This window comes from Motacilla alba, chromosome 2, assembly GCF_015832195.1.
Source record: "Motacilla alba alba isolate MOTALB_02 chromosome 2, Motacilla_alba_V1.0_pri, whole genome shotgun sequence".
In the NCBI taxonomy this organism is placed as follows: Eukaryota; Metazoa; Chordata; class Aves; order Passeriformes; family Motacillidae; genus Motacilla; species Motacilla alba.
The window spans coordinates 56229578-56256898 of NC_052017.1; the positions used below are offsets into that span (position 1 = coordinate 56229578).

The window sequence follows — 27321 nt, forward strand, 5'->3', positions numbered from 1 at the left end:
AGACCAAAGATCAAGACCTAATATCTGTGTTGTTACCTTGATGTTTGCAAGCATTTGTTTGGTTCAATGCATCCAAGGTCTATAACTAAATTCAAGAGAAGAGTCTTTGCTTTGTGAAGGACTTGGAGATTTTTCTGGACATTTTGGGAAAGTCTAGTAAATACAGGTTTCAATTGGCTAAGCATTCCCCATTTTGAGTAAAAATGGTGCATGTGCATTTGAAAATCACTGTGTTGTGTGATATGCTGGGTAAATGCAGAATTACGTGTTTTTTTAATGCAATAAGATGATAAAATACACAGTGGTAATGATATCTTTAAGTAAAATACTACCTTTTCAAGGGTTTCATCACCTATATACATTCAATAATGACTAGTAATAATACTATAATAATAGTGGTCTATTGGTAGAAGCAAAACAGTTTAGTAGAAAGATGTACTTTTTGTTAGACCAGATGATGTAATTGATCCCTCTTTGCACAGTAGCTTTGGTTCTCAAAATAGTGCTTGCAGTATAGAATTCTGCCAGTTATATAAGAATGAATCTGATTTGTTGATAACATTGGTAGCTCGCAGATTTGCTTGGGTAGGTGCTGCATAGAAACAGAAATGATGATATTGAAATGATTCTAGAGACTGATGTAATTCTTTGAACTTGTTTTGGAGATGAATGATTTAATATGTGTGCCTTATGATTAAAACAGGAAACTCTCTTTTCATCTCTCAGGCATTTAGGTGTTGACTGTCAAAAAGAGTAGTATATGGAGTACCAAAAATATATAATAGCCTGACATCTAGATACTGACTGGCATGTTTTACGATTTTTGAATAACTGAAATGAAATTATTAGCATTTGTTACAGAATATTAAAAGAATATGAAAAGAAGATAAATTTCAATAATCATTTATTTCTAACAAGAGGCTTATTTTCTGATTTTCAGAGAAGTAGTCAGTCAGCACATAGCTTAAATTCAGAATTTTTCTATGAGTCTTTTTTTCTTTCTGACTACTTTCTAAGGCTCATTTCTGCACCCCTCAGTGTATGTAGTTTCATGTCATAGTTGAGATGGTCACAAGACAAAGCAACCCTCCATTTTCAGAAGGCTTCAAACCCGGTTTTATTATGGCATGCATGCTTTTTGTACATTCTTACAAAATTCATAATTTTACACTGTACCCATTGGTCAGGAAAGACAAACAAAGTGCTAATTAGAATAAAAAGTTGCATGTTTCTCTTATTTTTCCTTCTTTCTTTCTTGGTTTCTATGTCAACGACCTTGGTAGAAAATTCTTTCAGGGGTAAACATGGATTCTCTTCTCAAACTTTTCTCTGGCTCTCAGAAGTCACTGTAAAACCTCTTCCACAGTTTCAGATAGTTGGTTGTGTTGTGTAAGATTCATCTGGTACATTGTCCTGGTTTGAACGGCAAGTGTCTGCCAAGGAAGGTGGGAACCTCCTTTGGAATGGAAAATGTCAGCCTCTCCCCTCCCCTCCAAATTTTTATAACTTTGAACTGACAGGGCTTTCAGACAAAGATATGGGGAAATGAGTAACAGTTCTTTATTAGTGTATTAGTGTGTATATATATATATGTATATATATATATATATATATATATATATATATGTGTGTGTGTGTGTGTGTGTGTGTTATGTATGAAATTGCCAATCAAATCAAATCAATAATTTGCAAGAGCCAAATTATGATAAAATAACAAAGTATAAAATTCATTTTGCCATCGAACAACAAAATCTGGGTCAGCCACGAATCGGACAGAGTCTAGCCTGTGACTTAGGCTCTGGGTGACACACTACACAGCTCTGAGCCCCTGCATGCATCAGATTGGAGCGGCACACCATGGTTGGATTCAAGTCCAGTTCTTATACTCTTTTTCTTGCCGCGGGCCAGGATGTCCTTTGTCCTTTTCTTAATCAAGTGAGTCCCAAAAGCTTCTCCCGTCCAGGATAATGCTATCAGATGAAAGATGGTCCAGCTCTCGATGTCTTGGGAATAATTCATTGACTCCTTGTCTTGTGCTAGACAGAACTCAAAAAACTGCGTTTGCAATACACAAACCCCGTGTCTGGGGAGATATACAAGTCAAACAGTCTCTTACTGGAAATCTCTCACGTGTTAAGGGATTTCCCAGAAACAGATTACAAGCCTGAATGGATTCTCATCGAATGTGTCGTCCATCCCCCCCCCCCCCCCGCCCCCCAGGTGTCAGCAGCCAGGTGTGCTGTTGATGGTGTAATTCTTTACTTAGTTAAGATTTCTGAAACTCTGTGCTGCTTTTCTCCTTCACATGTAAATGTGGTTGTGCTCTGTGGTATGTGTATGACAACAGGCTTACCAATTCCTGTAAGCTGCTTTTCCTAGCTTTTTGGAAACTTGCCTGGGCAAATCTCTTGTGATAAAAAAATAACTCCTTCATTTTTATAACTACTCCTAACTGGTTTTATTATTTCTCACATCTATAACTATATTATATTTGTCATATTATTTCATTTCTTTATGAATTTTGACTTCATTTGTAACAGTATGTATATATGTATGTATGTATGTATGTACAACAAGGCAAACAAACAATCACAATGGCAGCAACAACAAAAGGAACCAGAACCAGTAACAGCCTTCACTCGGCTGCCAAGCACTTTCCCCTTTGTTACGGTTACAGCTGGCAGGGGCACTGGTGGCTCCTGGCCAGACAGGACAGGTGTGATGCTTTCCCCACAGGTGCAAGGGGCACTGTGGTGTGAGCTCAGCTGTGTCTCTTCACATAGGTAATGGTGGGCGCTCCAGCAGGAGAGACAGATAAGGGGCTTTCTTTACAACCTCACGGGGGCAGCTGATCCTGTGGAATGAAAGAGGCAGGTGCACCCCAGGTGGCAAACAAAATGTAACAGAAAACTCCTCAGCCTAAGCAGGAGCCCAGGGTGGGGGAGGGTTGGTTGGGCGGACACTGGGTGTCAGGGTAAAGTGTAGCGAAAACTGAAGCAGTACCGGAAAGCAGTGAAGCTGTGCAGTGGCAGCTGAGTTTCTCTGTAGCAGCTGCAGCACAAGCCCGGGAGATGTCCCCCTTGGGGAGGGGGAGGGGTCCTGTGTTTTTCCCCTGAGGCACCCGAGTAGATGGTAGATGGCGAGTGCGATTGGCTGTTACTAAGGTCCCAGTTCACCAGCTGGTCTTATGAACAGAGTCTCACCCTCTCACCCATGGTAAAGTAGAAGCAGAGCTGGGATGGACTCCATGGTGGCAGTAAATTCTTCCCATGGTGCTATCGAGAGAGAGAGAGAGAGAGAGAGAGAGAGAGAGAGAGAGAGCGCGCCTGTGTGCAGCGAGAGCGCCTGTGTGCAGCTAGCTCCACCCCTCCCCCTCCTCCTTGGCTACATCTGTTTTTCCTCTTTTAAGTACTGGTCATTATCATCTCTTAGGCAGCAAAAGGGACAAAATTCCCTAAGAGAAAAGGAAAAAAAGGAGAAATCCAAACCTCCAACATACATGTATAATATTGAGGTTGGGTTTTTGTTGGTTGCTGTTTTTCATTAAAAATAAAAAAATATGTTGGCAAGGGGAAAAGATATAAGAAACAGAACAATTTCTGCTCGTCTTTGTTCACCACCAAAATATGGATGAGTGACTTTTTCATGATGGATTTGAACTTTACATGAGATATCTCAGGATGCTTTAGAATGTTTTTAGGAGCTTTTTTGTTTTATTTTGTTTTATCCTCCCATGACCTATCATGTTTTGCATGATTTGGGGAAGAACCTCTTTACTGATCCAGTTATTAGCTGATTAGCTCTGATCCTTTTAGTGTAGATGCAAGAGATCTCACACAGACTTGCTGTGTAACTTTCTTTCTTTTTTTTTCTTTTTTTTTTTTTTTAAGAAGAAAAACATCCTTTAGACTGTGAAAATGGAATCAAAGAACCTTGGAACTATGCATTTTACATTTCCTCTTGGAACGCTCCCTAGACAACATTATGTAACTCATGTTTGGTTTTGGGACAAGAGAATTAAGTGGCTTACAAAAATATACCACTCCTTTCTTCTTCAGTTTCTGTTACAAAAAGTTGTTTACCCTTACTTACATTGTATCTTAGCTTTTACTAAGGAGGAATTGCCTGCACATCCACTCTTACAGCTAAAGGCAGTAGCAACATCTTGAAGGGTATTCTGAGTATCAGCAGTGGCTGTAATTGGGTAGCAGGCAAAATGTGCTGGGCTCCAGTGATGTATAGCCTTCTGCAAGGTTGCTGTGTCATACACCAGAAACCCAGTAACAGCCTTCTCTCGGCTGTCAAGCAGTTTCCCTTTTGGTGTAGCTCTGGCCTGGGTTGGCAGGGGCGCTGGTGGCTCCTGGTCAGGCAGGGCAGCTGCAATGATTCCTCCACAGCTGCAAGGGGCACTGTGGTGTGAGCTTCTCTGGTGGCTCAGCCAGCAGACGCGATAGAAAGGTACTTTCTTTACAACCTCACGCGTGGTAGGCTGTCCCGGTGCCCCTCCAGATGGCGAAATGGGCTGTAGCAGGAACCTCAAAGCACCTGGCTGGAACAGCAGAGGCAGGCGCACCCAGGGTGGCAAACAAAGTGTAGCAAAAATTCCAAAGCCATAGCAGGGGCGACTGGGTGTCCTGGCAGACACAGGGTGATGGATTAAAATGTAGCAAAAAGAAAAAGTCCTGAAGCAGTGGCAGAAAACAGTGGGGCTGGGCAGTGGTGGCTGGGCTCCCTCAAGCAGACGGGAGATGCTCCCTCCAGAGGTTGAATGGGGTCAGGGTTTTCCCCTGAGGCATCCAAGTAAATGGTGAGGGTCCTTTCCAGTGCAATCAGATGTTGAAAAGGTCCCAGTTCAATGGCAGCTGTTATGAACAAAGGCTCCCCATGGTAAGGAGAAACTGTAGGACAGAACTCCACAGTGGCAGTGAATTCTTGCTGCAACAATCCCACACTAAAACCACTACCGTCTGCCCTCTGATCCAGAGAAAGAGAGAGCGAGCAAGGACGGAGTCCAGCCCCTCACTCCCCACACAAAATCTTGTGGTATCTCTGCACTTCTCAAGAGAAAGCTGCCCAGTTAAGAGATGGTAGCAAACTACACCTTTCCCCCTCCTCCTCCTACCATCTACATCTTTTGTGTTTTAAGTGTTGTAGTTTCCATCTCTTAGACAACACACAGGAGAACATTCCCTGAAAGAAACAAAAATAAAACCCCCCAAACAAACAAGCAAACAAAAACCAAAAAGAAAGAAAACAGGAGAAATTCTAAAATTCTAACCTCTAACAGCAAGGAGTTGCCTTACTGGCTTGATAGAAGATTGAAAACTGGAGACAGACATTATGAATAACCACAATTTGGGAGAAACAGAATGACAGTATTATCCATTATAAGGCTTTATCCCAGCAGTTCTGTTTTTTTATCAGATAGCTGAAATGTCTAAGCTTTGTTAGAATTTGCTTTTACTACTTCTGTTGATAATACAGCATTTAATAGCATTTTACTTGTAATTATTTCTAAAAGGCTGCTTCCCTTGTCTTGTTCTTTGTAGCTGAAGAAAGCATTTAAAATACTTCCTACAGTTAAAGCATAATAATGCAAATTCAGTCTTAGTCTGGGAGAGCTAGTTTTGATGATAAAGTATGTATTTAAATGTCATTCTCTACCATTTTATTGCATTATCTCTCTTCTGAATAGCTGGAAAACTGAAGATATATTTGGAATGTAAATGTTTGAGACTTTATTCTAATGTGTTCTAAGAGGAGGGACTTTAAAAAAATTACTAGAGAGCGGTTAAAGTCAGTATTATGATATATGAAAGTCAGATAAAATGCCATAAAATTCAGGTGTTTCCATGTCAACCTCCAACAAAATCATCTCAATCTCAAAAATGGGCGAATTCGGTCCTCACAGAGGGGACTGCATCTTTACTACATGGCATTTTCCCACGTTTTTGTGGGAAAGTGGAAGGGTCCTGCTTGGTTCACAACTATATGGGCTAGTTTAGCCTCCTTTATTTTACTAAGCAGCATTCCTAAAGTGTTTGCAAATGTCATCTATAAACTTCCTGCTGCTGGAGAGGTCACTGCCTTTTTGATATGATTCTTGCAGACCTTCTATTGCAGATTGAAATCAGGCTTGTGCTAAATTTCTGTATGCATCTTAGTATTGCCTGATGCAAAGAGCTATTTTTTTCTTCTTATGATTTAATACATTAAGCATTAATACTTTACCCTAGGGAGATGCAAAGAGTCATCCTGTAGATGGATGGTTTTCAACCATTCAATGCAGGGAAATAAAGCAAAAAACCAAAATGACCCCCAAACTAATTTTTGATGTTTGCTTTTTTTACCAACAAGTTTGATATGTGTCTTCTGCCTTCATATTTTTCTGTGATGTTGAGTAGAAAAGACTGACATTGCTGCCTCCTGGTGCCCTTCTCTACCCCATTCCTTTCTTTCCTCTAATATGTATTAAAAAAAGAAAACAACCCACACTTCTCCCCCATTTGAAACCTATGCTTGTTGTTTAAATATTGCTTTTACCTTATCTTTCATCCCTTTATTTGTTGGGCATAGATCTGTCCCAGGTCTTAAATGTACACTAGATGTGGTGAAATCTGTGGGCTGAGCAGTGATATCTGCAGTTTGTTGTGACAAAACTCCTGTGTCCTCACCCTGAAACTTCTGATACTGTTGACTGATGTGCCATTTATGACCATATGGACCACAATGCCTAAAGGTTTTATCATCTTATCACTATTACTCAGGTGTTGGAAGCAGACTGAAACCCTGAGAAAGCAGACCGATACTTACGTTGTAGGTCCAGAATTGAGATACAGCTTTTCTGGTACACAGTTTGTTTCCATTCAAGAAAATTCAATCCATGCTGGTAGTTTGTTCCTTTGGGATAGGAAAATGTTGGCAGAACAAAGAACCCCTCTGCTTCCTGGCCCCCTCCATATCTGGTAATGTTGCTAGTTTTGTTTGGCTTTGCAAATGAAGAATGTTTTTTCATGGAGATTGTAACAAAATACATACACATGGAATACTTAGAGGGTAGCATAGTTCCCTGAGTAATCTATGCTTCATAAAGATTGGAGAAGTCAGATTGGATACAAAGAAAGCAGAAGTTAAGTCTCAAACAGATGTATACAATTGTCAAAATGAGGATTTTTTTTTTTAGCTGAAGAGGCAGCAAAATGAGACATTTTGAGTGAATATAGTATATTTTTGCACTTATTTGTATTAAATAATTTCAATCTACTTTACAAAGCTCTTTCATCTGTTTTACAGATTAAATCAGGAGGGGCAGTAGCTAGCATTCACAGTTCAGGTTGGCAAATTAAACCACAGTGCAGAGAACTAGTGCAAAGTCCAGTAAAATCTAATTTTAAGATCTTGGTTTCTGCTGTCTGGTTTAACCTCTGTTAGCAACACCCAAATTCTGACTTTCTTTTCCTTTGCTTCTGAACTAATTTTGAACAAATCCCATTATTTGGAGAAGGAAAGGACTTCATCTCTGTTTACAAGTTTACAATTATCAAGGGAAACTCATCAATTTTTGCTTCTAAGTACCTTCTGTTTTATTAAAAGATTTAAAAAAATCTTTTCCCCAAATAACCTATGTAGCAAGTGTCTTTGCCTTGTGTGTATTCTGCAGAGAACTGAAGAACTTTCATGATGTAGGTCAGGACTGTGACACTGCAAAATGAAATACAGCATGGAAGAAAGCCAGCATTTGTCATGAGTGTTTTGGAGGGTAGGTTGGAAAAGAGGAACAATAACTAACAGACATGCCAGAAGAGGAAAACTAAGCAGAAAAATATATTTTTTTCCAGGCCTAACTCAAGAGCTTGGATAAGAACTTGGATAAATAGGTGTGTGTGGTTTTTGTAAAAAAAAAAAAAAATAAAAAATGTGTGTATATAAATGTGTGTCTGTGTATATGTATGTGTATATCTATCTATCTATCTATCTATCTATCTATCTATCTATCTATCTATATGCTATCTATATGTAACATTCAGAAAATCTCCTGACATGACTATAACTTTACGCTATTTGCAGGATGTCAGTGACTTCATTTTGCTGGTCTTTTCACCCTTTCTCTTTCATTTTGTAACATAAGTAGTGAGCTAGAGTGAACAGGTTTTTTTGTAGGTTACTTTATAGGTGAAGATTCTTCCCCCTGCACATAGTTTGTGTTACACATAATGTGTGGCAAGCATGCTAAAATTTCTTACTTGATAAAACTGTAGCTTGAAAGAAAGTGATTCATTATAGCTATGTGGTTAAATTGCTTTTGCAAAAGTAATATAATAGTGTTTGAGATTTGGACTTTGAAATGCACCTTTGGTAATAACTTGCTCATTTTAGGAAGATGAGTCTTCCTCCAAAAAATCACATACTTCTTGCAAAAAGAGAATGAAAAAGAAGGAAGATAAAAATGAAATATGCATCTGAAAGTGGGGAAAAAAAATCACTGAAATGAAACTACTGGTTATCCCAGCCAATGAGCTCTTGTGTGTTGTGTGGGGGCATTATTGTGTTGCTATTAAGAGCGAGTGGGAACATATTTTATTTTCCTAGTGCCACATATCCTGCCATTTGTTGACTATTTTTTTGTTTGTTTGACTTAAGATTTATCTCATGTTAGTCAGTTACTCATTAACTGATGTGGCTGATGTTATATGAAGAAAAATAACCCACAGATTCATTGGAATCAGAATTCTTCATAAAAGAAATTATTTTTAATCTTTTTTCCATGACTATGGGACTTTTTCAAACTCAGACTGAATGCAAGAAGTATCACACCAGGAAGATGTTTTCATATTAACTGTGTATGCAAGAACAGGCAGTTTGTCTTTGAAATAGTTGCTTGATTATTTTTGAATAGACTAACAATGTATCTCTGTGTCTATGTGCTGGGCACCAAAAAAGGTAGGTATTTCTTAAAGTAGGCAAAGCATTCTTACATTCTGGTATGGTATGGCTTGTTAATATGTGAATGTACAGAAGTACAGAAGCTAAATCCACCTTGGTGGGGAACTAAGAAATATTACACTAATGCATATGCAGTACATTTCTTACAAGAATAAAGAAACTATTGAAAGCTGACAAACCTGGTTATTCTAGATGTCTTTAAGGTTGGCAGTAGCTTCAGTAGGCGGACCAGAAAAATCCTTCTGAGGTTTATTGTTTTGTGTGATTGTGTGATTTGTGTAACTTTTTAAACCAATGGCTGAGACCTTTATACTTGGTTTCCTATCTCTGCATTGTCACTGGATTTAAGTCTTGCTATTTTACTTTTCAGCTCTATACTTTTTATATAAAGCTTGTTTTTAGCATGTCCCAGACCTTTGAAAACTAGGAAAGAGAATTGGAGCCACTCATATATTCTCAACCTAGATTGTTTGGATGTCATAATATCCTCTGTTATGTGTTAACAGCTTTAAAAATTCTCTTGCTTTAGGCTATATCTGGGTTAACAGTGGAAGAATTTGCTTCAACTGCTCATGAGAACTAAAGTTGGAATACAGCAAGGTCTTGATTATGTTGCTTCATCTGGGAAGAAATGTGCTATTTGTGTATATGGAGTTAGAAGGAAAAAAGGTCAGCGCATCTTGGGTGGTTCATTGAGTTTTGTAGCTCAAAAAGAGCAGCAGAACATCAAAGTCTTTGATTTCTGTAAAAAGGAAGTGCAGAAGACAGAGAATCAGAAGATTAAATTTTTTTGTAAAGTCAGTTTGCTATATGTAGCTATTTCAAGTGTAGAGGAGCTCAGGGAAGAAAAAAAAAATCAAGCGTTATTTTTAGTGTTAGCTCTCATCTTCTTACAGTCCAGAGTTGCCTGAATAAGATGCCACAAATCTGCAGAGATCTGCTGTTCTCTTCTTAAGTTCTTGTCCACTGGATAGCCCCAGTGTTCTTGTGTCAGAAGAAAGGGGATTTTTCTTAGGCAGTGAGTCAGCTGTAATTAGCTAGCAAATTACAGCAGAACTGTGTTTTGGTTAGCCAAAGGGGTAAAGATATGCTTGATTCCTCAAGGGTTTTGATCACTGGAGGGAAGGGAGACAGCAGAGATTATATTTATATATGTCAGTGATGACAATTTTATTCCACAGTGGTTCCAGTTAATAATTACATGAGCATGTAATGTTAGTTCATCTCTTCCACTGCACTAGTCAGCCAGTCTGCCAGCTCCTTTGGTGTTTCCATTAATTCTTTCTTCCTAGTATATGCAGTGAGAGGAAAGAAATCGAAATGTCATGTTTATCTACTTTAACCTTAGGTGTTGCTAATGAGAGCACGAGCAAAACCAGTTTATGAGGTAATCACATGATCAGGACAACTGAGACAGTCTTTCCTCCCTAGATGCAGGTGTTTGCTGCTTGTGGTGGTGGTGGGTGCATGTGGCTTTGATTCTTTCAGCTCGGCACTGTTCTGCTTGGTGGTTTGTCACTTTGGCTTGAAAGGAGAGTTGGTGGTTGTAATTCAAGGTGTCATATGAAGTTTTACATACTATGTCAGGCAAGAGGTCACCAAGGCAGGTGATGTCCTTGCTTCCAGCAATAGGCATGCTATTATGACAGGTTAGTTAACATCTTTCATGTATAGAAGTATGGGTGTTTGGTTGGATAGAGTAGTGAATCATAAATCGCAGTCACAAAATGAACTGCAGAGGTGCAGCATATTAAAACCTTGGACTTGCAAGCCCACTGAGGAGTCAGAGGGGAGAGCAGACAAACTACAAGCGTTCAGTCTGTCCTGTTTTCTTTAGGGATAGTCTAGAGATCATGAGTGAGCTGGGAGTTGAAGAAACAATGTGCTACTTTTTTCGCCCTTTTTTATGAGTAATTTATGATTTAAGAAGCATTGAGAATTGGAGATCAGTCTTTTTCATAACCATTTACAGAGGCAAATGCTGTCTCTTCCATGCTAGTGGTTAACACCTGTTCCTGAGTGTTTAAGCTGGAGTGGCTTGTCCTTGTGTATTCAGGTAGTAGCCCCTTTGACTCTTTGCCTATGTTGTGTACAGAACTGATGTTTCTTTTTGTTCTGGCAGCTTGCTCTGTTGCATGGGCTGCATCTTCTTTTTTATGTTCTAAGCATTATAAATGACCTGAGGCATGAGGCCCCCTCTACTCGGTAACCCACTCTGTGTACCATGAATTGAGTCATCATAGGAGCATTCAGAAGATCATAGCAGCTGTTCTGAAAGAAAACTCTACCTTTGTTGTCCAGGTGTTGCTGCAGAGTTTCTGGCTCCACTCTGCTGGCTGAGAGACAAATCTGTCCTGGAGAGCCTAATTTTGAAGGTCAACATGTTAAATGAAACAGCTTTCACAGGAGTTAACCTCAAGGTACTTGTTAAAGTGAGCATGCATGATGACTACTACTGAAGTTCAGCTGAGTGGTGTAAAGGGAACCCATACTTGGTTAGGAAAACCTTAAGCCTTTTCTGGCCTGCAATATTGTATTTGGTTGTTTTAGCTCCAAGGGTAATATGAGTGATGCTTGGAAGATGGATTGTAACAGTTACTTATTGAACCAGCACTGGCAGCTGCTAGTGTTCATTACTAGGACTAAGCAGCCAACAAGTGTCAGCACAAGAACTCGACATATTTTAGGTAAGTGATACAACCGCTGGCAATTAGGAATCCTACATCTCACTTCTGATTGCTGTGTGAATTGACCAAGTTACTTTGTACATTTTTGTGTCTTGATTTCCCTGCTGGAAAAAATAGAGGTAAGGGTACTTACCTATCGTGAACCACAGAAGTCAAAAAGTGCTTTTAAAATTATTATCCTGTAGAGCAAAGTCTGGAAACCAAAATCAGTAATTTCTGGTATTATGAGGAATGTGAGTATCAACTCATTGAAGATCTCTCCTAGATTTGACCCCAGTAATTTTATGAATTAACCCATATCAGAGTCTGAGGATCTTGTATAGCATCACTGCAAAAATTATAAATAGAAAGGAAACCCTTTCTTTGTAGCTCACAGTATTAGGGGCATTCTGGCAACTGCAGTTGCTTTCTTTTATGTTGTGCACACAACCCAAGTATTGATTCTGAAATGGAAAACCAGTTACTGTGATTCAGAAGAAATTTTAAACATATAGCAACCTGTGGGATATGTTACTAATCATTTATAATTCTGATTGAACTTGGTTTATGTGTGCATGGGGCAATGCTGATTATATAGTCCCAACGGACTCTGTGACCTGTTGGCACTTAAAGAGCGTAGATGGCATAACTGGCCTAACCTGTTTTAGTTTACTAGCAGGAATGTGGACTGAATACACCTCAGTCACCAAAATTCAGTCATGAAATAAACATTTACTAGTTTGGGCAGAAGGAGTGGAATTCTATTTAAATTTCTTGCAGGGATATCTGTAGGTGAAATATTTTCACTACACAGTATACAATATGTTTTATTGCTGCTGAGAGTGAGATTGAATAGTATGGTTTGCTTTTGGTGTGTAATGTGGTGACATTTTTATATTAGGAGTCTTTGTTCAGCACAAGTAAATTTTTTCTATTTAGTGAAGTGTTCTGTTCTGCTGTTCTTTTATTCTGGAGGAATAGCTGCAAGCAGTTGCTTTTACAGCTGTTTTGAGTGTAAAGTTTTGACAAGGTCAAGAATAAGTAGTTGAGAGGCTTAGATAATAGGGAGGGCAACATCTATTCAAATTAAACAAAACTTTGTGACATCATAATTTGCTGCTGAACTATGGATTTATCCTCATTCACTCCAGCCAAGGAATCCCAACCTTTTAGTCTTCACATGAATAAACAATGCATGTGCCTTCTTTAAATTAGTGCTGCATCTATTTAGTCAATGTAAAGATTACCTATATTGTGCTCCTTAAACTGGCTTATAGCAAGATAGTAGTTAGACTCTTAGTGACATTATTTCTTGGAAGACTATTGAAGCCTGATGAAATTCACAGATGTTCTTTTTCTTCAAAATGTGTCTTTTATTGAGTATTTTCTTTTGTCTGTTACCAAAGTGGCCCTTCTCATTTCTCGTGAACCACATGTCTTGAAGCTTTGTAATGATATCAGGAGCCTCGTATATCAACTCAATGCAGCCGTTTGGGCTTTCAGGTGCTAAAATATAAAGCAGTTCCTCTGTTCTAACACTACTTACTTTATGGTGTCATGCACATTCCTCAGAATGTGGGATGATGTTAGTCTAGCTCTGTTAATTCAATTGAAATGTTTAGCAATGATGTTTAGTATTCTGTTGCACTTAATTTTATTTAATGAAGAAACAACGGCTTATTTGTGGGAATGGTCTTTCATTGCAGAGATTTATAGCTTAACCCAAAAACTGAAATAAAAAAAAAGGAGGGAAAAAAGGTGTCATTGGCACTGTGTTTGTTTGTTTTTACCTTACAGCTGAGTGAGCTTATGTAGTACTTCTAAAATTAGATAAAAATCAAAGATGGTGGGTTTGTTTAAATGGTCTTTACTGGAATTACTGAATCGTATTTTGAAAGATTGTTAGTTACTCAGTTGATGGTATTTATTAAATTTATGTTTTTAATTTTAAAAAATGCTGACAACTTAAGTCTTTTTCTCTAGGGCTGTCAAAATAAGAAAATATTTAGGCCCTAACTGTAAAGCTCTGAATACTTCTTATTCCATCTCTTACTTAAAAAAGATAAAAATGAAAAGGAAAGCCAATGGAAGGATATTATTTTAGAGATGATTTTTTGGATTCCAGGAAATAGTCTAGGCTATCTTAAGATGCTTCAAAAGGGCAGTAAGCTAGTCTTCACTGAATTTCTTTTTTGTCCTTCATGATAGTGTATCTTTGAAAAGAATAAAGGAGACTAAATCTTAATTCCTCAGAGTCCCATCACCTATGCCACCAAATTTCTTGAAGTAAAGAAATGTGTGAAGACCCAAACCTCTTACATACATGAATTCTTATCTTAAAATTATAAAAGTGATTGTGGGAGAAATATAGATTGGTTTGCTTTGTTTTTTTGGGGTGTGTGTGTTTTTCATTTGGTTTTCTAAAAGGAGCAGGAGTGTACCTTGAAAAAATTGCTGAAGAAATGAGTGTGAAGTCACAAAGGCTTCATTTTAATTGCCTATCTCATTTTTTACTTGAAATCCATGGTAGTTTATATATACACCTACATACATTAAACCTAGTGCCAATATTTTCTCAAAAAAATTAAAAACTAAGAACTGAAAATACATGTTGATATATAAAAGTTAAACCTAACTCTCAGCTATGTATGGGTAAAGTGAGGAAGAGAACAGGAAACTTTAAGAAAATTCAGTACTCCTAACAGTGTTCGAAGGAATGCTTGTCCCCTGTTGCAAAAGAACCCTCTCCTTCCTTTTTTTTCATGCTGTTGAATGCAATCCTCTCCAGAAGCTTTCTATGAGAAAGATCTATGAATATGAAAAAATGAATTTTTATCCCTACTGCATTCATTTTTAAACACATGTTTTGAGAAAAACAGTGTGAGACAATTTACTGTTCCCATGGAACACAGTCAATCTGTTTTTATGTGGGCATGCAAGAGATTTTTTAAGAAATGAAAAGTTGAATAATTGTAGTATTGGGAAGGTCTGTGCATGTAGATGAAGGATTATATTCTCCAATTTCATTTTAAGTGGGGTCTCATTACTAGAAGATGTAATATGTTAATTTGTGTTAGTCAGACATGACCTCCCAACGCAGTGGAGTATGATGGCAGTAACTAAACTGAGCTAGAAACTGACGTACACAATGATTTTGCTCTGCCAGCTCTGAATTTGGTTTCTGGCTTACATCAGTAAAAGCTTTTGTGAAAAATTTATCAAGTGGGTTTGGTCTGTAATAAGTCTCTGTGACTAATGGCTAATTAGTTCTCATGTATTCCTGTCTTTCATCTTCCAAGAAATAGTGTGGAAAGCTTATGGAAAACTAGGAACATGCCCAGCTCCATTATTTAGCGAAACTTCTTTTCTTTTTTTTTTTTCCCCCTATATACTACATTCAAGCTTTAGCTCACAGGATCTGTGAGATGCATGCAAAACAAGCATTATATGCATATGCAGGCATGATTTGGCAAAGGTGAAGAACATGCTAAATCTACCAGACTTTCCCATTGATATGAACTTTCCTGGCTTCTTCTAGGACTATCACCAGAGCAGTTCTTAAGGGAGTGCTGCAGGCTGTAGCTGCCTGTCTCATGCACGTGCCTGCACATCATGGCAGGGGAAATGCAACAGCCTTGTTCTGTTGTCTGGTTTGTTTGCAAAGGGTGGGAATATCCAGTGGAGGTTTGTATTTGTCTGTTCAGTTCCTGCTCTGTCACCATCCAGAACCATAGTGCTCATGTCTCCATGAAAACTGTGGGCTTTGGAGAAACATTTAAGGAGAGGTGTTTCTTCACTTCTGGTTCATACAGCTTTCCTGAACTTACAAGGAAGCAAAGGTGAAACTTTTGCTTGAGACTTTTTTTTAAAGCTCTATCTGTCTTGCTGTTCAGTTTTTCTTTATTAAATTTTGATGTGTGCTTTTCCTTTCCTTTTTTTTTTCTTTCAGCTTCTTAAAAAGATTTTCCTGGTTTTCTCAATTTCTTGATTTGTAGTCATAGATATGCAGAAGAACAGACTAATCAGACACTTTCTTGACAAAACCTGTGAGCCGATGCCTGATTTGAAATACTTGACATGATTGTGTTTTAACCTTTTTTTGGATTTCAGTTCTCCAGAACCGGGCTGGTGGGGGCCTCTTTGTAATGCATTTCTCTGAGGTTTGTTTTTTAGTTTTAGATTTCAAGTGCTTATCAGAGTAAAGCCATGCTCTTCAAAGACATGCAGAGTTGAAGTCCCAAAATGCTGTTTTAAGTGCAGTCAGTGCTTTGTTCATAAATGTCTCTGACTTAGTCAAGAGAGCACAGAGAATAAAACTGCATGAATTGGCTACCCCAGTCCCTCAAATTAATGAAATGCAGTGATCCCGAACTGAGCTGTGCAAGGCACACTCAATTCAAAAGCTAGTCATTGCATTTGCCCAGAGGGAGGGCTCACATTGTTTCTAGGAATATTAGAGGATTACAAGATTTAATAGGAATTCAAATATGAAGTTTTGTTATAATACAGTATGTTCAGTTCCAGGCGTTCATCCAAAATGAAATGAAAAGCAGGCTTTCTTTGAACAATTGAAACAACAGAAACAGGGAATCAGCAAGAGGGAAAGGTTTGGTAGTTTCCAGAGCCAAGTTTGCCTGCTTGTTTATTTTCTCCAAATTGATTTAAAACCTTTTTACTGAGTATGGTACTTTTTCAAGGCAAAAGCATCTACTTTTCAGAAGTGTAACACTAATTACTGTAGCAGATAAATCCAGGAGCATGGTTTTCTTTCAAGGTATAGCATGCTTCTTTCTGCTATCCCAGCTTTCTTTTTCTAAAGCAAAATTATCCTTATTTCAGATTCCTCAGTATAGATAGTTTTCAGATGGCATAAAAATTTTTCTTATATATTTGACTTCACTAAAAAGAAATGGGCTTGCATAGGTTCTGCTTGACAGCTCACACTGGAAAAAGGAAATACCTACTACAGGGTATATTTTTTTTCTGTTTATCTGCATGATTTTCTATTCTTTCATAGCCTATCTTGAGAGTGACAGATCTTATGTCCCTTGTGAAGATGCCTCTAATTAATATTTGAAAATGCTTTTTCAATGCTGAAAAGTGTGAAAGAATAGGGCAGTACTAATGCCATCACTATAAGTGAATGCTAGCCAAATATTGAAATAATAAATTACTGTGGCATTAGTTATTACAATGTAATTGAGGACTGCCACTTGTCTTTCAAAAGGGAAAGACAAATCTTTTAGTGTTAATTTAAAAATCCATTTTTCTTATAGTCAGAATTCATTGTAAAAAGCACAATGAATCATGTATCTATGTGGACCCTCCTCTTCAGCTAGAACTGTGAAGCAAGTGTGATACTTTAGATAAAATTCTGATGTTTGATCTGACTGCTATATAATGGTGAATTATGTTTCTTTATTGCTTAACTGAACTTCAACCTCTGGCATCCCATTCAATTTTAGTTCTCTATCATATCAAAAATCCTACTTGTTTCATTTAATTTAGGTTTTTCTCATTGGTGCAAAAATTTAGTTCTTGATCGTAAGTAAAATGGTGCGGCAGAAGTGTTACATATGAACTTGCTTCTGATTGTTCTCATTTAATGTCATTGAATGGTGGAGTCAAACCTCAGGCCTGTTTCTCGGAGAAATGTCTTGGAGAACACCACCTGGTAGATTTTGAGGGTGGAAAGGGGGAATTAATTGGGTTTTTGATGTCTTTAAAGTCCAATCCAAATGAGAAGTGTTCAGGGCAAGATAGTCTTACTGATAAGCAAAACAAAGTTAACAAATATGAAGAAACTGTAAATGGTGTCATTTTATCTTTTGCTATAATGACTTCATTTTTCCTTCAGAGAGGCTGTTTCTAGGAAGTCATTGTCAAACATATGTGATGGTTTTATTCAATAATGGTTGGAGAGACAGGTGGGATTGGTTTTGGAATGATTTTAGCTTGTTCCATGGAAAAGTAGTTTTTATTTCTAGCCATGACAATCTAATTTCCTTTGAGCTTCTTCATTGGGGGGTGACAAGGATGTTTTGTTGTGTTTGATATTGAAATGTTGTGATTGGCGAGGTGCAGAGATAGAACCATAGAATCACAGAATGGTTTGATTGGAAGGGACCCTAAAAGATTGTCTAATTTCAACTCCCCTCCTATGGGCACAGACACCTTGTGCTAGACCAGATTGCTCAGAGCCTCATCCAGCCTGGTACTGAACTCTTCCAGGAATGGGTATCCACAGCTTCTCTGGGCAACCTGTTCCAGTGCCTCACTACCCTCACAGTAAAGAATTTCTTCCTAATATCTAATCTGAAATTACCCTTCTTCAGTTAAAGCCATTCCCCCATGTCCTATCACTGCATACACTTGTTAAAAGTGCCTCTCCACTTTCCTTGTAGGCTCCCTATAGGTACTGGAAGGCTGCTTCAAGGTCTCTCTGGAGTCCTTTCTTCTGCAGGCTAAACAGCCCCATCTCTCTCACCCTGTTTTCGTAGGAGAGGTGATCATCATCATAGCCCTCCTCTGTAGCCTGCTCCAGCGGGTTCACATCTTTCTTGTATGGTGGCCCCCAGAGCTGGATGCAGCACTCCAGAGGGGTCTCACAGGAGCAGAGGGGCAATCTGCCTTGATCTGCTGACCACCTGCTTTTGAGGCCAGGATATGGTTGGCTGGTTGGCTTTCTCAACTGGAAGCACACGTTGTTGAGATGTATCAAGCTTCTTCTTCACCAAACCCCCAAGTCCTTCTTGTGGACTTTCTCAGAGCAGCCAGGACAAAGGTGAGGGATGCAGAAATTTTGACTCCGTGTTTCAGAAGTCTGGTTTATTATATTATGATATATATTATAATTAAAAGACCACACTGAAACTATACTACAAGAACAGAGAGAAAGATGCATCAGAAGGCAAGACAGGAATAGAAAGGAATGAATAACAAAGGCTTGTGACTCCCAAAGAGTCTCACCCAGCTGCATCCTTGATTGGTCACTAAGTAGAAACAACCAACATGGACCAATCAAGAAAGCACCTGTTGCATTCCACACTAGCAGATAGCAATTTGTTTACATTTGTTCCTGAGGCCCTCTCAGCTTCTCAGGAGAAGAAAATCCTGGCAAAAGGATTTTCATAAAATATCATAACTACACCTCCTTCCCAGGGTTGCTCTTGATCCATTCTTGGCCCAGACTGAATTTATGCTTGGGATTGTCACAGCCCAGGCACAGGACTTTGGATCTTACCTTGTTGAACTTCATGAAGTTCACACAGGCCCACCTTTCAAGCCTGTCTAGGTCCCTGTGCATGGCATTTTTCCCTCCAGCATGCTCATCCCATCACACAACTTGGTGTTGACAAACTTGCTGAGGGTGCACTTGATCCCACTCTCCATGTCACTGACAAAGATTTTATAGTGCCAGTCTCAATGGCCACCCATGGAATGCTACTGGTCTCCACTTGGACATTAAGCCATTGTCTGCAACACCGTGACTATCCAGCCAATTCTTCATCCACCAAGTGGTCCATCTGTGAAATCTATGTCTCTCCAATTTAAAGACAAAGGGACAATGTGAAACACAAGTGTGTTGTGTGGGACAATGTCAAATGCAATGCACAGGACCAGGTAGATTAAGTCAGTCACACTTCCTTCATCTGCCAGTTCTTGTAATGCTGTCATAGAAGGCCACCAATTTGTCAGGTGAGATTTGCCATTAGTGAAGCCATGTTGGCCATCACCAATCACCTTATTTTCCATGTGCCTTAGCTTAGTTTCCAGGAGGATCTGCTCCATGATCTTGCCAGGCACTGCAGTGAGACTGACTGGTTTGTAGTTCCCTGGGTCTTCCTTATTTCCCTTTATAAAAATGGGGGTTGTGTTTCATTTTCTTCCAGTCAGTTGGAACTTCAGTGGAATGCTACAGCTTATCAAATGTGATGGGTAGTAACTTAGCCACTTCCAGTTCCCTCAGGATTCATGGATGTTTCTCATCATGTCCCATGGACCTGTGCTCCTTCAGGTTCCTTAAGGGGCCTTGGACCTTGTGGTCTCCTACAGCAGACAGTTCTCCATTCTTCCAATCCCTGCCTTTACCTTCATTGAGTACCTCAGCCTTTTCCATGCCCTGGGTAACCAGGTCTCCCATGTCCTTCTTGAGAAAATCCACATTTTCCCTAGTCTTTCTTTCATCCCCAGTATACTTATGGAAACCTACCTTTAATGCCCTTGGCCAGATTTAATCGTGCCAGTTCCCTGGCTGCTCAGACAGTTTTTCTTAGTCTCTGCCTTCACCTTTTAGAGTGTACCTTTTTGTGTTTGAGTTTGTCCAGATGCAACTTGTTCATCCATGCAGGCCTCTTGAAATTTATGCCAAATTTCCTCTTGGTAGGGATGCACAGCTCTTGAACCAGGAGGAGATAATCTTTGAATTTCATCCAGCTTTCTTGAGTCCCTTTTCCCTCCAGGGCTTTAAGCGCACGGCATTCTACCAAGGAGATCCATGAAAAGGGCCAAGTCTGCTCTCCTGAATTCCAGGGTAGTGAGCTTGATGCGCATACTTCTCACTACCCCAAGGATCTAGAATTTCACTGCTTTGTGGTCACTGCAGCCCAGGCTTCTCTTGAGCTTCATGTTCTCTACCACCTCCTCCTTGTTGGTGAAAGCAAAATCCAGCACAGCTCTTCTCCTTGTTGGCTCATCTGTCACTTGGAGAAGGAAGGGATCAGTGTGTTCCAGGAGCCTGCTGGATTACCTGTGTCCTGCTGTGTCGTCCGTCCAACAGATACTGCGTTATTTGAAGCTCCCCATGAGGACCAGGGGTGGTGACCCTTGAGGCCATTCTGTTTTGCTGTAGAAGGCCTCATCAGTTTGGTCTTCCTGCTCAAGTGGCCTGTAGCAGGCCTGCACTATAGTGTCATCTGTCCCTGCTCTCCTCCCCTTTCATCCTAACCTATAAACTTTCAAATCAGCTCATCAATCATGAGGTAGAGCTCCATGCTCATTCGCAGAGAGGATAACACCACCTCCTCATCATCCCTCCCGTCCTTCCTAAAGAGCCTGTACCCTTCCAGTCCAAAACTCCAGTCATAGGAGCTGTCCCAGTATGTTTCCATGATGTCAGTGAAGTCATAAGCATACATATGTGTTATGCAGGTTAGCCACAATATACTGAGTATACTGTTATCATGGTGTTCAATATCTTATATTGAATTTAAGTATAATGACTACACATTGGGCTAATGAAATGTGATAGGCATCAAATCTTCTGATGTCTCTGATTTCTAGTTTTATATCTGGAAAATAATTCTCTTAATACACATCAGTTTCCCCATGGAAACCTCCTTTTACACATAGTATTAGGAAAAAAACACCCCAAAAATGATGCAGTGAGATATTTTAATATTTGGTGATGTTTTCCATGTGAGATATCAGACCTTTTGCGTATGGCAGTATGTCTTCCAAATGGAAGAGAAGTCAGAAACTGGAAACAGCAGCCATGAGATGAATAGGGAAGGAGGGAAGGGAGGACTTTCTCAGTTTTGTTACAGAGATTGTAAAATCAGTTTGGTTGTTCTTTTTATTTCTATTTTTTAAATGATTTTTTTTCTTTAAATGATCTTTTTTCTTTTTGACTTGGATGTCCCATAGATTTATGTGTGATCTCTTCCTTTTTATTTTTTTTTTAGGATTTAAAACTAGAAATATTTATAGTTGGCACAGCTATCTCTTAGAGTGCTTAGAATGGTCACCCCATGCCGGTGTAGTAAATAATGTTGAAGTTTCAAAGGAAATGTCAAGCCTTCACTAAAACTTTAGGAATTTGAAGTTTAAGTCTTCAATGTCAACAGGGCTGATAGTCTTAGTTAAGATGTTTAGCTTGGATATTAGAATATACTTTCAAAGCCCCTCTTCATATGTGTTCAGTCAGAGACTTGAAGCAGGATTGTCCACGTCTCGAACAAATGTACCACAGAAGTCAGCCAGCCAGTCAAGGAGTTTATTTGTAATTTTAGTCCTAGTGCTGATGAGTAGGCAGCAGGAATAGCAATACTTGGCTTGGGGCAACAATTTTAAAGCTGTGAAGGGAGCGTATGAAGGCTTGGGTGTAATCCCTTATTACATACATGCATACAGACACTCCTGTGTATACAAACACATCTGTTTACCTGAGGTGGTTCTTTCAGCACAACTCATTTCAGCAGTCTTCCCCTTAAGTCAGAAGATAAAAGAAACTGTGTGATCCTGCAAGCTGAGATAGTTATGTCAAGCCCTGTGCTTTTAGCTCTCTGTGGTACCTCATTACTAAAGTGGAGAGAGCTATTGCATCTAGCAGCATGAGAGAATATGAGACATTTCAGTAGAAATATGAGACATTTCAGTAGAATATGAGACATTTTCATGATACTACAGCCATGTTATTTAAAAAACAAATTAGGTGCCACTTCCCAACCCTTTATTACTATGGCTGTAGTACTCCTGGTAAAAGTAGTATTAATGACATTTATTGAAGTACAGTAGAACCCAGTTGTGTAATTGATGTAGAAATTTCTGCAAATAGGAAGTACAGCCCATTTCAATACTAACAGCACATGTAAGTATACTTTTAGCACAATTTCTTTAAAATAAATAAGACAAAAAAGAAAACTTTTTAAAGTCCTTTGGAGTTACCTTTAAACAGAGGTGTCAAAACTTGTAGATTTCTAAATAAATTATGGGAGTTGCTGATAATTAACTATCTGCTAGTAGGCAACTGTGATGCAGGTGTTTGATTTGCCACTGTGAAAATGAGGCTAAAATTTAAAAAGAGACAGGAGAAAGGACTTGCAAGATGCACATGGTCTTCACCTGTTTATTGTTCAATTTCAGACCAGCTTTCTATTGCAATAAATGAGCAACTGTTTTACAGTGTTAGTCCTATGGGCATTACATTTGTTTTGTGATGTTGTCCATGTTTCAGTGCTGCAGGCTTCTGCTGGTGCCACTCTGTGCAGGGCATGAAGAGTTCTTATACCCGACTACCTATGTAGACAGGATATGTTCAAAGAGGTTACGTTTGTATTAGCAGTATAGTTAATTTCCTCTGGCTGACAATACATGTTTTTCTACAACCAAGGGTATCTCTGTGTTGTATCAGTGCTATTATCTACTCTGTTTCAGTAAAATTAGAATTATTTCTAATTGCTAGAATATATTTGATATTGAGACCAGCTAAAATGTCTAGTGACATGACTGTTTCACCTTTCAGTTCACTGTTCTCCTCCTTAACTAGACAAATTGACTAAAATTAAAAAAATCAGAAAAGAGCATACTTCTTAGTTATTGGCATATGAATAATTGGTTTTGACAGCTGCTTATAGTGAAACAAATGTGAAGCAAAATAGTGAGATCACTCTTTGATCTAGTTGCTAGTTGGAAGTTTTTAGCATCTTTTTAGCATCAGTATTACATCTGAATACTTCAGAGGGTTTCCTGTTTCTACTGGCTGTTACACAAGCCAAGATCATATGTTTCTTGACTTTTTTTTTTCTGTACATGTAATACTTTGTGCACAGCCATTTTAAATGCAGCTTTAATAGCAAGCAATGTTTTTTCAGCTGTGCATTTTGTCTTACTGTGTTTTGCATTGATTATTACTTGAGCATTGAACTTCCTGAAATTGTCAGTAGTTACCTTCTATGACCAGTATATTCCAGGAGCAAAGGCTGACATGGATTGACGTGCAGAAAAAAGGTCCAATCTGAAACAGATGTCTATTTGGAAAAGAGAGGAGATGTAAAGCTGCAAGACTGGGCGATTCACAGAATCCTGTCCCCAGACAATGGGTCTGGATGCAGCCATGAGATGAAGCTTGGATGAGGCTTTTGCAAGCCTTGTTCTGTGACTGCAGCACACATCCCATCTGTGTGGTGATAATGGGAGGTGCATCTTTCTGTTCTCCTCCTTTTAACTTTGTGCTGTGCTTGTTCTCTATTTTTTTTGTTAACTAAACTGGAAGAAACTGCTTTAGCTGTTACTTGTCTCTGGGATTGCTTCTTCTTTCTCTTCTCTCCTTTGCATATTATTTCATGGCGTCTGGTCCAGGAAAGAAAAACTCTCTTGCTTTTTTTCTGGCAATGTGTCTGCTAATGGAATATTTCTAGTGTCAGCTCTTAGTGCTTTGTAGGAAAGCTGTGTGAACATCAGCCAAGACAGTTTTGCCTTAGTTGTGACATTACCTAGAATTCAAAATTTTGTTAGCTTTTTTCTAGTGTTCAGGGTAGCTCTGAGACATGGATAGCACATTCTTACTTGGGAAATCAAAAGTGCATTTTCTTACATTTAAAGGCCTTCCTCATGGAATGTTATTTTATTCTTAATATTATTAAATTTAAAACAAATAAATCAAACTTCTTGTTTCAGCTAAAGGCTAGCAGAAATGATTCTGTCACTTTCTATTCAAGAATTGTGTGCACATAATCTTCTGTTAGTTAACAGGTGCTCTAAATTTGTGGAGAAAGTTTTACTTCAGTTTTGATCACTTTCATCTTAACTAGGTCTGAGAGAAACTTAGGAGATCCACTCTGAAGGCTTTCCCCCTGCTGCCACTTTTTTTTTTTCCTACTCTGCTCATAACTATCTCTTTAGAGAAAATAGAGCACATACATACAAAAACTCTGTGTTAGGTGCTGCTTGGTCACGCCATACAGAGCCTCAGAATGTGGTAGGTGTGAATTAATGTAGAAACCTTCACACTCTGCTGTGTCTGTTGTGCTTAATTACATTGCCTATGAATAGTACTCATTCAGGAAGCTGTTTCAAAACTCCAGCATAATTATGAAACTCTGCCACAACTGAAGCTGGAGCACATACATTATTTTAGTCAGTTGAGATAAGCTTCTTTCCTAATACTTAAATTAGTAATACTTACATATGGATATACTAACTTCCCCCATAGATTTGTAGTGGAACACAGTCATTTGAGTGTTGTCACGACTCTGATTCACCCAGGCAGGTGGGCAAAAGACAATAGTGCTGATTAGGTGCTAACCTCACAAAGCTTTGTGTGAACTCCTATTCTTGAGATATTGTAGAACTAAGGCTTCAAGAAATATTATTTTCTAAATGTGAGCATGTATACCTGTAAAATTTTACACTAGGACACAATTATACCTCATTCTCACATGAGTAATGACTTTACGTGCATTCATTATTTTCTTCTAAAGAGTCCTTAGTAGCAGAAATGTGCTATGTGCCTTCTCTCTGTTATGAAAAGAGACCAAACCATGGATAGACAGCCCAACCGTACAAGGAACTTTCATGCCATGAGCAGGGCTATTTTCTTGAATCTAAGTAAGTTGGAAGATAATCTTTCTGCCCTGGTTAGTTCCTTCTTGCCCTGGCAGATTGGTAGGTAGGACTCTATATCCAAGGGCCCAACACACTTTTCAAAAATCGAGGTGGACTACAAAGCCCTACAGTGAACTTGTTTGGGAAGCCTGGCAGTTTTGGCTGAAATGGTAGGAGCTCCCATGAAAGAATCATAGGAGCAGCTTTTCCAGCTGCTAAGAGAGAGAGAGAAAACAAGCTGCGATTTATAAGTTCTGTGGACATTGCCATTTGCAAGGGTCATATCTGTCTGGATTCCTGCTGTTACACTTACACAGGGGAACAGATCAGGATTTGTATGGACCGCAGTATACAAAACAAAACTAAATTTGCTCTCAAACAAATAGCTGCTTGCAGTAGAAATAAATCTCTTCTGTGGAGTCAACTGAAGCAATATTTTAAATTATTATTTAATATTTACTACAGGAATGGATACACATATTGATACAGGAATAGCCTAAATATATTTTTATTTACAAAGCATGAATATTTTCTGCACTTGGAATCATTCTAAAGCCAGAAGCCAAAAGATTATTCAAATTCTGGTTCTCATTCAAAACATCCAAACATGTTTCACTGTGTCAGTAGGAATTATTACGGTGAGCAGTCCAACGATCAGTGAAGTTCATTGCCCTGTCTTTTTCTGCACTATGCTGAAGTGTATAGAACTGTTACCCTATGCCTTGGAATAGGTTGGAGAATTTCTTCTGATTCCTGTCCATGGCTTGAGGAATGAAAATGCATCACAGATCTGTTTCAAATGCATTCAAGTATCTTGCTGATGAGTCTCTCTCTTAGTATTTTTATTTATGCTGTTTGAATGGTGAACAATCAGACAGAAAAAAAAGGTTTCATAAGATGATTAAAATCTGTGTAAAACCAATGTTAATTTTATGCAGATTAGCTAATCAAATCCTCTGTTGCTTATAGCACCATTAAAAACAGGCACAAATAAAATACTCATATTGGAAGTAGATACATGTCATTCTTCCAAAATGTCCTGATACCTTTAAGTCACAGATTTGTCATTTATTGATATTTCAGATAGTTGATTTCTAATCATTGATCCTTATGCCTCTTAATGCTTTCATTCAAGAGGGAGCCCAGGAGAGAAACAGATGAGCTATGTGAATGCATGCCAGATCTTGTAGCTCTGAGTTTGCAGTAGTGCAGTTCCTCAAAGAAACATATATATGGTTGACATACAGCTGACTCAGCTGTTTAGAATAACCCAGTCCTTAAAACCAGGTTTTCTTATATTCTCCTGAGATAATTTTTAAGCAGATACTATATAATTCTACTAATACTATTGTATTGTAGTTCAGTGCCAGCAACTGGGTCTTAGGAAAGGCAACTGCTTGATTTTTCATTCAGCTTTCTTGGTCTGTCTTTGATTCTAGTCTCAAAAAGGGCAAGTCATAAATCCCAGGTAGGATTTCTAAGCCCATGTGTGGCCCACATGTCTAGTTTTACTTTGGTATTGGAAGCTAGTAAGTAACATATTTGGTTTTTGATTTATTTTTCCAGAGCTGTGTAGTAACTCAGTGTACTGCAAAAATGCAGATGAATTTGTCTGGGGCAAAACTGAACTCCCTTTTGTGTTGGGGTTTTTCACGAACAGGACGGTACTGCTGGGATACGATCCTTGAGCTTTATTGCAGCATCAGCTTTATTACATGGTTAAGAAAATAGGAAGATGGTAACAGCTCACATGCTGCCAGCAGCAGCCAAAGATTGCTTCGTTACAGAGCATTTAAAAAACTTTCTAGCCAATAGCGTATTGTTAAAGCTTACAGACAGTTGTTCTAGCCAATCACTTAAAGCACACGTATACCTGCTTCACAGAATGCTTACTTGTATGCTTTCTATTAACAGTACACAATACACAATTATTAAGCTTAAAACTTCTATTATCTTGCTAAGCATATTTTCCTGCAGTCTTAAGGTCTATCTTAGCCAAGCCTAAACCTCAAGCTATTGTTTCATTCCTTGCTTGCTGTGCTATTGTAACTTTTTCTACTTTCAGACTTTGTAGCTGCAGTTAGCTCTTAAGTTTTCTGCTCTTTCTGTTTCTAAGGCCTGCTTTTACAGCTTTCTGGAAATCTTCTTACCTTTACTATTTCCCACATTTCCCTCTCTCGGGACAACTACAAAGAAACATTCTTAACTTTGTCGTTTATTAACTACCTTGTGTTACATAGCTCTATTATAATACGTATTTCTTTTTGCTTGTTTGAGGCACTTCTCTTGCTTGTTTTAAGCATTGCTATTTTACACTACAGCAATTTAAATGCTATAAAAATTCTGTTCTATTCAAAGAATAGAAGTCAAATCTGATAGTAGTTACTAT

The 27321-nt window shown here is 38.6% G+C and overlaps 1 protein-coding gene across 4 annotated transcripts in view; it reads left to right on the forward strand.

The window, feature by feature from the left end:
- Positions 1–27321, forward strand: part of TNS3 (tensin 3) — a 202319-nt gene that overhangs the window by 59293 nt on the left and 115705 nt on the right. Inside the window, exon 2 of one of the 4 annotated variants that reach the window (XM_038127947.1) lies at positions 11245–11363. The exons of the other annotated variants lie outside the window; for them this stretch is intronic. Coding sequence (XP_037983875.1) covers positions 11325–11363 — 39 coding nt within the window. The 5' untranslated portion in view covers positions 11245–11324. The remainder of the gene's footprint in view (positions 1–11244; positions 11364–27321) is intronic. 4 annotated transcript variants of the gene reach the window in all.